Source organism: Coenobita brevimanus, chromosome 39, assembly GCF_032717465.1.
Source record: "Coenobita brevimanus isolate Jiangsu-jjx chromosome 39, ASM3271746v2, whole genome shotgun sequence".
NCBI classification, from domain to species: Eukaryota; Metazoa; Arthropoda; class Malacostraca; order Decapoda; family Coenobitidae; genus Coenobita; species Coenobita brevimanus.
The window spans coordinates 27,900,179-27,913,430 of NC_136992.1; the positions used below are offsets into that span (position 1 = coordinate 27,900,179).

The 13,252-nt window shown below is 49.0% G+C and overlaps 1 protein-coding gene across 1 annotated transcript in view; it reads left to right on the forward strand.

Annotated features, from left to right (window-relative positions):
• Positions 1-13,252, forward strand: part of LOC145396833 (cGMP-dependent 3',5'-cyclic phosphodiesterase-like) — a 74,610-nt gene that overhangs the window by 40,679 nt on the left and 20,679 nt on the right. Inside the window, exon 11 of the mRNA XM_080270117.1 lies at positions 11,532-11,614. Coding sequence (XP_080126243.1) covers positions 11,532-11,614 — 83 coding nt within the window. The remainder of the gene's footprint in view (positions 1-11,531; positions 11,615-13,252) is intronic.

Below are 13,252 nucleotides of genomic sequence, written 5' to 3' on the forward strand. Positions count from 1 at the left end.
TAAGTGAAGTTTGGGTTAGGTTAGGTTGACTTGAATATCCATCTCCATAGCGAATATCACCATAACTACCATACTTACCACTACCACAACTACCATTCATAACACCAGTACACCAACCCCTGATAATACCACCATAGCTACCATACATACCACTACCACATCTACCATACTTAACACCACTGCGTCGACCCCAGCTAATACCACCATACCTACCATACATACCACTGCCACAACTACCATACATACCACTACCACAACTACCATGCTTACCACTACCACAACTACCATGCTTACCACTACCACAACTACCATACATACCACTACCACAACTACCATGCTTACCACTACCACAACTACCATACATACCACTGCCACAACTACCATACATACCACTACCACAACTACCATACATACCACTACCACAACTACCATACATACCACTACCATACATACCTCTACCACAACTACCATACATACCTCTACCACAACTACCATACATACCACTACCACAACTACCATGCTGATCACTACCACAACTACCATACATACCACTACCACAACTACCATACATACCACTACCACAACTACCATACATACCACTACCACAACTACCATACATACCACTACCACAACTACCATACATACCACTACCACAACTACCATACATACCACTACCACAACTACCATGCTTACCACTACCACAACTACCATACATACCACTACCACAACTACCATACATACCACTACCACAACTACCATACATACCACTACCACAACTACCATACATACCACTACCACAACTACCATACATACCACTACCACAACTACCATACATACCACTACCACAACTACCATACATACCACTACCACAACTACCATACATACCACTACCACAACTACCATACATACCACTACCACAACTACCATGTTTACCACTACCACAACTACCATTCCTAATACCACTACATCGACCCCTGCTAATATACACACAGCACCACAGCTACCACCATTACCAATACAGCCACCACAACTACCACCATTACCACCACAACCACAACTAAAGCCACCACCATCTCCACCCTTACCACAGCTACAACCACCACTACCATCACCCCTACCACAACCACCACAACTACTACTACTACTACCACCACAATTACCACAACTACCTCCTTCCCTTCCTCTTCCTCCTTCCCTCCCTTTTTCCTCTTTCCCACCCCTCTTCCTCCTTCCCTCCCCTCTTCCTCCTTCCCTCCCCTCTTCCTCCTTCCCTCCCCTCATCCTCCTTCCCTCCCCTCTTCCTCCTTCCCTCCCCTCTTCCTCCTTCCCTCCCCTCTTCCTCCTTCCCTCCCATCTCCCTCCTTCCCTCCCCTCTTCCTCCTTCCCTCCCCTCATCCTCCTTCCCTCCCCTCTTCCTCCTTCCCTCCCCTCTTCCTCCTTCCCTCCCCTCTTCCTCCTTCCCTCCCCTCTTCCTCCTTCCCTCCCCTCTTCCTCCTTCCCTCCCCTCTTCCTCCTTCCCTCCCCTCATCCTCCTTCCCTCCCCTCTTCCTCCTTCCCTCCCCTCTTCCTCCTTCCCTCCCCTCTTCCTCCTTCCCTCCCCTCTTCCTCCTTCCCTCCCCTCATCCTCCTTCCCTCCCCTCTTCCTCCTTCCCTCCCCTCTTCCTCCTTCCCTCCCATCTCCCTCCTTCCTCTCCCCTCATTCTTCTTCCTTCCCTCTCTCCCCTCTGTTTCGCTCTCCTTCCCGTCGTCTCTCTCCCTTCCACTCACCCCTCCGTTTTCTCTCTCCCTCCCATTCTCTCACCCCTCCCTCCATCTCCCCTTCTTCCCCCGCATTCCTCCTCCATTCCTCCTTCCTTCTCATTTTCCTTCAATTTTCTGCATACCTTCCCTCCTTCCCCATCCTTCCCTCCTTCCCCATCCTTCCCTCCTTCCCCATCCTTCCCTCCTTCCCCATCCTTCCCTCCTCCATACTTCTCCATCCTTCCCTCCTTCCCCATCCTTCCCTCCTTCCTCATCCTTCCCTCCTTCCCTCCTCCATACTTCTCCCTCCTTCCCTCCTTCCCCATCCTTCCCTCCTTCCCCATCCATCCCTCCTTCCCCATCCTTCCCTCCTTCCCCATCCTTCCCTCCTTCCCCATCCTTCCCTCCTTCCCCATCCTTCCCTCCTTCCCCATCCTTCCCTCCTTCCTCCTTCTCCATCCTTCCCTCCTTCCCCATCCTTCCCTCCTTCCCCATCCTGTTCTCCTTCCCCATCCTGTTCTCCTTCCCCATCCTGTTCTCCTTCCCCATCCTTCCCTCCTTCCCCATCCTTCCCTCCTTCCCCATCCTTCCCTCCTTCCCCATCCTTCCCTCCTTCCCCATCCTTCCCTCCTTCCCCATCCTTCCCTCCTTCCCCATCCTTCCCTCCTTCCCCATCCTTCCCTCCATCCCCATCCTTCCCTCCTTCCCCATCCTTCCCTCCTTCCCCATCCTTCCCTCCTTCGCCATCCTACCCTCCTTCCCCATCCTTCCCTCCTTCCCCATCCTTCCCTCCTTCCCCATCCTTCCCTCCATCCCCATCCTACCCTCCTTCTCTCCTCCATACTTCTCCATCCCTCCTTCCTTTACCCCCCCTCGTAGCATAAGTGTCAGAATAGGCATCACACCTACTGTCATACTTAATAGGTGTAGAGTATATAGTAATAGGTGTCATACTAATCTAGAATAGGTGTCATGCTTACTGGATTTGGATTTGTCTTCATACTTACAAGACTAGGATATACTTAGAAGACTTTGAATAGATTTACTTTCAAGGCTTACAATACATATACTTACAAAACTTAGAATGGATATACTTACATGACTTAGAATATACTTACAAGACACAATAGATATACTTACAAGACTTAGAACATATATCACACTTACTAGAAAAGATATACTTACAGTACTTACAGTAGGTCATACTTACGGCTTATTCTGTCGCAAACGATAGCGGAAGTTCCAGTATGTCTGTTGCTGTTTATATTGTACTCCCTCCCTCCCTCCCTCCCTTCCTCTCTGTTCCTCCCTCCCTCCCTCCTTCCCTTCCGTCCTTCCTTCCTCCTCACCCCCATCTCTGCCTCCCTGCCTCTCTTCGTTCTTTCCTCCCTGCCTGCTTCCCTGCTATCAAGATCTCTGCCCCTCCCTGCCTGCCTCCCTGCTATCAAGATCTCTGCCTTTCCCAGCCTGCCTCCCTGCGTGACGTCACGCCTGCCTCGCGTGAAGGGTCAAGCGATTACTATATAGGCTAGGCAGAAAGGGGAGGGGGAGGGGGAAGGGTAGGGGGAGGGGAGGGGGAGGGGGAGTGGGAAGGATATAGGAGAGAGAGAGAGAGAGGAGGGGAAGGAAGAGGGAGGAGAGAGGTAAGAAGGGAAGGAGAGGGAAGGGTGAGCCAGAAGAGAAGGGAGGAAGCTGAGGGTAGGGGGAGAGAAAGATAGGGAAGATGACGTAGGTAGTGAGGGGTGGGAGGATGAAGGGAGGGAGGGGGAGGTAGGGAGGAGGGGGTGGTATGAGGCAGAGCCTCTGGTATGAGGCAGAGTGAGGAAAGGCAGATGGGGAGGAGAGGTAGGGGAGGGGTAGGAGGGAGAGAGGAGGGGGAGGGAGGGAGAAGGATTAGTAGGGGGAAAGGGAGAGGTTAGGAGGAGGGAGGAGGTGGACTCAAGGAAATAATTGAAAAGGAGAGAGAGAGAGAGAGAGAGAGAGAGAGTGTGCTTGAAAGGAGGGACGAGTGGGGAGAGACATTAACTGAGAGAGAGAGAGAGGTTCTTTTTCTCCCTCGTTCCTCTTCACCCTCCAGTAAATTAGGGACCTGAGCATAACACTGATGGTTGAGGGGAAGCTTAGAACTTGACAAATTGATTGTTTTCCTTAGTAACCCCCGTGCAGTTGATAGGCATTCTCTCTCTCTCTCTCTCTCTCTCTCTCTCTCTCTCTCTCTCTCTCTCATATGTGTATCAGTCCAGCAATTTTCCTTCCGCTTTCCCCATCTTTCCTCCCCTCCCCTCATTATATCTCTCCCTTATCTATCTTTCCTCCACTCTCTCTCTCTCACTCTAACTTTCCTCAACTCTCTCTCTTTCTCTATTTCTCTCCTCTCTCTTTCCTCCGTCTCTCCCCGCCCCGCCTACCACCACTGCCTACCTTCATCTTGGTTAATTCGGTCCTCATTTCAGTTTCGGCTGATATGCAGATTCGCTCCTTTGATCATCTTTATCGTAGTTGCCGCCCCCTCACCCCCCCCTCTCTCTCTCTCTCTCTCTCTCTCTCTCTCTCTCTCTCTCTCTCAGTAAATCATAGTTCTTTACTTTCATACATTCTCTCTCTCTCTCTCTCTCTCTCTCTCTCTCTCTCTCTCTCTCTCTCTCTCTCTCTCTCAGTAAATCGTACAGTTCTTTACTTTCATACATTCTCTCTCTCTCTCTCTCTCTCTCTCTCTCTGTTCAATACCCAGGAGACGGGGGCTAACCGCTCGCGTGGGATGTTTATTTTTCCATTCCAGTGACCTTGACCTTTGACCCTCCTGTATAATTAGTTGACCTTGCTTCTGTCCTGAATATACCTTTCAGTCTGTGTCACGCTTTTCGAATTATTCCTTTCAGCTCATTGACATTTTATCCATGTTAAAGTTGCTCGGCCCGTGTGTGTGTGTGTGTGTGTGTGTGTGTGTGTGTGTGTGTGTGTGTGTGTGTGTGTGTGTGTGTGTGTAAAAATATGTAGAAGTAAGTTTATGTAAAAGTGAATATGGAATGTGTGTGTGTGTGTGTAATTCACCGGGTCGGTCAGGATCACTTGATGGTCGTGATCGTCAGCTTTTACCCTCCCGGAAGGGAGCTGAGAGCTCATATAGTCCGATCTAAGGGCAAGGCTGTGACCTTCACACACGCACACACCCGTCCCCTTGCTCAAGGGGGACAGTAACCGCCCACTTCGTCAGTGAAACTTTTCGCAATCTGAGCGAGGCGCGAACTTCCGTCTACCAGATAGCAAGCGAGAACGTTACCACTGAGCCAGCGAGCGGTGTTTGTGTGTGTGTGTGTGTGTGTGTATGTGTGTGTGTGTGTGTGTAAAAATAAGTATGTAGAAGTAAGTTTATGTAAGAGTGAATATGAAGTATGTGTGTGTGTGTGTGTGTGTGTGTGTGTGTAACCAGGACGTTTTTCTACACGGGTGCCTACGTACACGGAGGCCAAGAATATCCTGCTAAGTGGGTACATGTCTAAGGTGGCATGAAAGGAAGCCAGGTGGACGACAGGTGTTTAATTAGCGAGGTTAACAATGCACGTGTACTCTCTCTCTCTCTCTCTCTCTCTCTCTCTCTCTCTCTCTCTCTCTCTCTCTCTCTCTCTCTCTCTCACATTATATCATCCACATTGCCACTTGCCTACCTACCTACCTACCTCCCTGCCTACTTCCTTCCTACTACACTCTGTCCTGCTTGATTACCTGCCTGTCTACCTACTTACCAACCTTCCTACATAGCTACTTGCCTACTTCTCTACCCACCCACCTACCCATCTGTCTGCCTGTCTGCCTGCCTGCCTACTTACCTTTTTTTTTTTATGCAAGAAAGAAGGAACCAAAGGCCAGGAGCCCGCAACCGTTCCTTCCAAGAAAAAACAATAAAAAAGAGAGCCAAATTCAAGATCCGATCATTTCGAGATGCCTGGGCACACTGCGATTGAGAGACTGGAGATCATAGGCAGCAGGAAATACTGACAGAGGGAGAGAGTTCCAAAGTTGACCTGTTGCATAAATGAAGGACTGGGAGTTACGGTTAACTCTTGCATTAGAGAGTTGGACAGAAAAGGGTTGAGAGTTTGTTGCTAGACGGGTGCTACGCGCCCGTCGTAGAGATGGAGGGATACAAGCAGACAGTTCAGAGGAGCAGTGACCATGGAAGTAACGATAGAAAAGAGATAAAGATGCAACAGTGCGGCGAAGAGACAGAGGTTGAAGGGAGCCAGTAAGAGGAGGAGAGTTGATAAGACGAAAAGCCTTTGACTCCACCCTATTGAGAAGAGCTGTATGTGGGGAGCCTCCCCACACATGAGAGTTGTACTCTACACAGGGGCGGATAAAACCCCTGTATAAAATCAGCAACTGCGCCGCCTCCTATATACTGTACCTGCCTGTTTACCTACCCGCCTATCTACCAACCAACCAACCTAACCTATCTACTTCCCTGCCTACCTACCCATCTGTATCTATCTGTCTGTGTGTTTGCCTGCCTGCACACCAAACAGTTTTCCTTTTTGTCGATCTACTTTCCTGCCTACCATCCTGCCTGTCTGTCTGTTTGTCTGTCTCTTTCTGTCTGTCTCTGTCTATCTGTCCGTCTGCCTGCCTGCCTGCCTACCTGTCTGCCTGCCTGCCCGTCTGTTTGTGTGTCTGTCTACCTCCCCCTCCCTCTCGCTCTTTCTCTTCCTCTCTCTCTGCCTGCCTGCCTGCCGCCCTTGACATTAGCCTCAGAGTGCCAGGCAGGGCCCTTCATCGATAGTCGTCAGAGCACCCCCGCCCCACCCCACAGGCAGGCAGGCAGGCAGGAGGAAAAAGGGGGGGGGGAGAAAAGGAAGAACAGAGAGAGAGAGAGAGAGAGAGAGAGAGAGAGAGGAAAAAAGGAGGGGGTAGGTATTCGGCAGGTAAGAAGGCAGGAAGCAAGGAAGGAGGGATGAAAGGAAAGAAAGAGAGAAGGAAGGAAGCTGACAGGCAGAAAGAGACCGTAATTAGGCAGACAGATAGATAGACCCAGACAGGTAGGAAAGTAATTAGACAGGTAAAATAGACAGATAAAGAAATAAAGGTAATAAAGACAGGTAAATAAAGACCAATAAATAGTAGTAGAAAAGGTGAAAAATAATGTCTACTGCAGTTTACCTTTCTCATGTCTACCTCTACCCCTTCACTTCGATGACCTCATTCTCTCTCTCTCTCTCTCTCTCTCTCTCTCTCTCTCTAAGAAAAAGGGAATAATTATGGATATTAGCTCCACAGAAAACGGAAGCCTCAGGGGAAACTGTTACATTATTTTCCATCCGCTTAAAACTTTGAGAGAGAGAGAGAGAGAGAGAGAGAGAGAGAGACAGGGAGAGAGAGAAAGGGGGAGGAAAAGAGAAAGAACACACACACACACACACACACACACACACACACACACACACACACACACACACACACACACACACACACACACACACACCGCTCGCTGGCGCAGTGGTAACGTTCTCGCTTGCCATCTGGTAGACGGGAGTTCGCGCCTCGCTCAGGTTGCGAAAAGTTTCACTGAAGAAGTGGGTGGTTACTGTCCCCCTTGAGCAAGGGGACGGGTGTGTGGGTGTGTGAAGGTCACAGCCTTGCCCTTAGATCGGACTATATGAGCTCTCAGCTCCCTTCCGGGAGGGTAAAATGCTGACGATCACGACCATCAAGTGATCCTGACCGACCCGGTGAATTACAGGGGAAGGGAGGGAGGGAGGGAGAAAGAAGAAAAAAGGAGGGAGAGGGAGGGCGATAGCAGGAGGAGAAAGAGAATGGAGAGAGAGAGAGAGAGGAAGTAAATGATATTGAGATTGGAGGAGGGAGGGAGGGAGGGAGAATGAAAGAGAAAAAGATGGAGAGAGTGAGAGAAAGAGAGAGGAAGGGAGGGAGGGAGGGGGGGAAGGTAGGGGAAATAGATGAGTGGAAAGATTGAGGGGGGAGGGAGGGAGGAGAAAGGAAGGAGAGAGAGAGAGAGAGAGAGAGAGAGAGAGAAAGTTAAAAATAGAGAACGAAGGAAGGGAGGGAAGTAAGGAGAGAGAGTAAGTGAGGGAAGTGCAAAGAAAAGGGAGATGAGAAAATGAAAGTAAAGGAGGGAAAAGAAATGGGGAGGGAGGGAGGGAGGGAGGAAGGAAGGAAGGGGAGGGAGGTCAAGTTTCCTCAAGACTAAACTTCCAAGAAAGGTGAGAGAGAGAGAGAGAGCAGTTCGTTTTTTTTTTCTCTCTCTCTCTCTCGGCATCTTATATGGCAGTCTTATCTTGTCAGTTTAAAATTCGTTGATAATAATAATGCAAGAAAAAAATGCTTCATAGATAGATTGACAAATAGATACATAGGTAGGTGGAGTTAAATAGATAGGTAGGCAGAGTTACACGGATTGGTAGATAGATAGATTGACAGACAGACAGACAGGTAGAGTCGAAGGTGGGGAGGCAGGTAGAGTTAGTTAGGTATGTAGGTAGACTTAGATAGATATATAGATAGATTGATAGGTTAATAGTTAGGTTGATGTAATAGATTGGTAGATAGATAGATAGATTGATAGGTTAATAGATAGGTTGATGTAATAGATTGGTTGATACAGACAGATAGATAGATAGGTAGATAGATAGATTGATAGGTTAATAGATAGGTTGATGTAATAGATTGGTTGATAGATAGATAGTTAGATAGATAGATAGATTGATAGGTTGATGTAATAGATTGGTTGATACAGATAGATAGATAGATAGAAAGGCGTGTGGTAAGTGGAAAGTACACACACACACACACACACACACACACACACACACACACACACACACACACACACACACACACACACACACACACACACACACACACACACACACACACACACACCACACTAAGCAAACTGAATAGCTGTTTCTGCCACATTTACCGCAATCACACCCACCACGTCTACCACAGCAACCACCACTACCATTACTCTCATCACACTAACTACCACAACTACTACCACCACTTCGTCCTCATTCACCACTACTACCACAACTCACCACCACCACCCATCACTACCATATTTAGGATAACTACCACAACTACCACCACTACTACCACAACTCACCACCACCATAGCTACCACAACAACCATCATAAGTACCTCGTCTACCATCAGTACCACCATTACCATCACCGAAACTACTATTGCTACCACCAGAACCCTGTATAACTACCACAGCTACTACTGTGGTCGTGTGGAGGGTCAGTAAGTGTGGTGTAGTGAAATGTAAGTAATGTTCAGTAGTAAATTTGTCACATGACCTAAGTTGGATCGAACCCGCGGCCTCTCGCACAGCAGACCACATCTTTAACTCCCTGACCACCACCTCCCCCAGGTCAGCCGTCTCTATTTCGGTACCAACATAAATCCATCTCACATGGCCCTAACATCTCTTCCTTATCGATTTATTCTGCAAACTGTTCATTAATATCCCCTGGTTTGCTTCTTTTGTCTTTTCAGTATCGACATAGATCACATGAATTACAAGAATATAGTAACGGAGCAGAATCAAGAATAAATCGGTAAGGGAGAGGTGTTAGTAAGCTTCCTAACCATACTACTGTAGAATACCACTCAGAGTCCTTCAATATGACTTTAAAAATAATAATAATAATAATAATAATAAAAATCACCGGGAGCGCCTGGTTGAAGTGGCCGGTGTGTGCGGTCTGCTGGGTTCACGTCTGCTTAAGCCAGGACCCACGGCAGCAACTATACTCCTTTCACCTTTTTTGGCCCAGATTTTCGTCCATTCGCTGCTTATTTCGCGTAGCTCTAGGAGAAAAAGACAGTACTGTGGCTCTACGTCTTTTCCACAGCACTTCTTCCTGACTAGCATCATATTCTAACGCTGATACGTTATTACACCTCAACATTCAAGATGGCGAGATGGCAATTTTAGGCCAGGTTAGAGTACAAAGGGTATTGAAGGACGCTTAGTGTGGGGATAGTGATTCCGGTATAGGGACAAATAGCGAGACTTTTGAAACCCAGTAGCGCGATTTGGAACCACGACACGGTTTTAAAAATATTACTTAAGAATTTCATAACTCTTCGTCTTAAAAGTGGGTCGATATTTTTGTCCGCGGCTGTACAAAACACGCCCGTGGTGTTTGAAAGCAGCCGTGTGGGAAATTCTGCGGGGACCAATATCCACATTCCACTGACTGACTGGAGTGCCTGTACCCTCATTTGTTGGTGCTGGAGAGGGATGCCTTCACGTGGTGGCACTGATGGAGTTGGGTGGTTATGCAGCTCGGTTAAACAAACATCCCTCATCGCCTTCCCTGTCCCCCGAAATGAGGGTGATGGGCTGCTGCTACTACTACTACTACTACTACTACTACAACTACTACTACAGCGGCTGTGTCCCTGTTCTTCGGCGTTTTTTAATCAGATCTGGTGACGCAATCTTACGGGCAATAGGATCCGCCTCCACATACTTCCATGCTGGTTCTCTCTTTGGTTTTGCGTAACACGAATGACAGACAGACACACAGACCGACACGGGTGGAAGTAGGTCCCTTTCCACCCCCTCTCCGTTCCCTTACTACTACTACTACTACTATTACTACTACTACTACTGCAACTACTACATCCACAGCTACCATTACAAGTCACAAGTCACCACAACTACCATTATGAACTTTACAACCACCATCACACCTGCCAGTCACAACACCTTCACACCTACCACTGCCACAACCACCACATCAACCACAACCACAACCACCACATCAACCACAACCACAACCACCACACCTACCACAACCCCCAGCCACCACCACACCTCCCACAGCCACAACCACCACCACCACACCTACCACAACCACAACCACCACCACCACCTACCGCAACCCCAATCACCACCACCACATCAACCACAACCACAGCCACCACACCTACCACAACAACCACCACATCTACCACAACCCCCAACCACCACCACCACACCTACCACTACCACAACAACCACCACAGCCAAAACTGGACTCAGGTGGGAAGCAGAGACCCAAGTAGGCTAAACAGTACTTCACATAACAAGCAGTGCCGCCTTGGAGTGTGGTGAGGTGACACTAGAATTTTATGGGATGGTGAAAAGGATGGTGTGGTGGTGGTAGGGGTGGTAGTAGGGGTGGTGGTGGTGGTGGTGGTGCTGGTGGTGGTGGTAGGGGTGGTGGTGCTGGTGGTGATAATGGTAGGTGACAAGGATCGACAAGGGATCAGTGGTGGTGGTGGTGATGGTGGTGGTGGTGATGGTGATAGTTGGTGGTGGTGACATTATAAACCCTGGGAGACATTATAAACCCTGGGAGATATTTTTCTAAACCCTCCGTTAACCCCTTCACTACGAGAGATCTGCCCCAAGTGGAGAAGGAAAAAAATAAGCAGAAAATAATCCTCAAATTACTCTGCCTTGTTTCTTTTTCCTCCACAAGACGATTTCATTCAGCTCTGGGCCGACTGAAGGGAGTGGGTAAGTCTTAGGCCCATATTCTCCCTAGCACCTTTTCCTGAGCGATTTATTTTGCTTATGATGCCTTACTGTCCTATTCTTAATATAAATCTTTCTAACATCGTCCAGTTATATCAGTGTCACCGCCAGTCTCTCGTATTGAAGGGGTTAATGAAGTATTGGCCAGGTGAGCGTAAACGCACTATTGTAAGAGTTGTATTCCCAAACGATTATTATTATTATTATTATTATTATTATTATTATTATTTTCTGCCCTAGGTGACTAAGGAAGAGGTGGAGAGGCTGGTGGAGGTGGAGGTGGTGCCCCCAACACACTTCCACCCGGACTTCTGTTCATTTAGGTGAGTGGTGGTGTCATTTTTTTATTCCTCCATTGCTATTCCTATTCCACTTACTTCATTCAGGCACTGACGGGGAGCCTACACCTGGTGACGCAGTGTAGCCAAGGTGAAGCAGTTGCGGTGCCCACCCGGGAGTCAAAATAATAAAAAAATGTATTTCTCTGTTTCCTGCCTTGTGAAGGATCTCGGTGAGGCGCTGTCTACCACAAAGGGGTGCCGTATATATATATATATATATATATATATATATATATATATATATATATATATATATATATATATATATATATATATATATACACACACAATATTCCTGCTGGTTTGTGCTAGTGGGATGGGGGAGTCATTTTGCTTGTCAGTGTTCACGTGGACTCACAGAAAGTACCAATAGGTCTCCTGTTGTTTCCTTTACACTCCCTTGTCTTTCTCCCTGCTTCCCTCCTTACCTCCCTGCCCCCCTCCTTACCTCCTTGCCCCCCTCCTTACCTCCCTGCCTCCCATCTTACCTCCCTGCCTCCATTCTTACCTCCCTGCCTCCCTTCTTACCTCCCTGCCTTACTCCCCTTAGTTTCCCAGACTCCCTTTTGTCCCTCACGTCACTGTCTCTTATCCCTGTCGCTGCCTGTCTGCCTCGCCCTCCCAGCCGCTCTTTCTGTGCCTGCCTTCCTCCCTTTCTTCCTTCCATCCTGTCTGCCTTCCTTCAGTTCGTCCTCTCTGCCTTCCCTGATTCCTTCTTGTCTGCCTTCCTTCTGTCCTTCCTGTCTGCCTTCCTTCAGTTCTTCCTGTCTGCCTTCCTTCTGTCCTTCCTGTCTGCCTTCCTTCTGTCCTTCCTGTCTGCCTTCCTTCAGTCCTTCCTGTCTGCCTTCCTTCTGTCCTTCTTGTCTGCCTTCCTTCAGTCCTTCCTGTCTGCCTTCCTTCTGTCCTTCCTGTCTGCCTTCCTTCTGTCCTTCCTGTCTGCCTTCCTTCAGTCCTTCCTGTCTGCCTTCCTTCTGTCCTTCCTGTCTGCCTTCCTTCAGTCCTTCCTGTCTGCCTTCCTTCAGTCCTTCCTGTCTGCCTTCCTTCTGTCCTTCCTGTCTGCCTTCCTTCTGTCCTTCCTGTCTGCCTTCCTTCAGTCCTGCCTGTCTACCTTCCTTCAGTCCTTCCCGTCCTGCCTTCCTGCCTACCTCAGTAGCCAATTACAACCCTGTGTTATGGAGCTCTGTGTCCGCCCTGCCTCACTTTAATTACTTCCACTGTCTGCCTCACCCGCCCCGCCTCACACCCTGCCTCACCCGCCCCGCCTCACGCCCTGCCTCACCCGCCCCGCCTCACGCCCTGCCTCATCCGCCTCGCCTCATCCACTGCCTCATCCCCTGCTTCACCCACCCCTCCTCATCCCCTACCTCACCCACCGTGCCACACTCTCCCTGCCTCACACCTTGCCTCACTCTTCCTGCCTAAGTCCCCACCTCCTCCTCTCTTCTTGCCTCCCTCTCTTCCCTCCTTTTTCTGCCTGCCTGCTTCCCTCCCTACCTCCCCTACCTTCCTTTACTCCCTCTTTGCCTCCCTCCCTGCCTCCCCCACTCTACCTAACTCCCTCCCGGTCTCACTCCCTCTGTACCTCACCCCCTCTCTAACTCCCTCCCTGCTCTCCCCTCC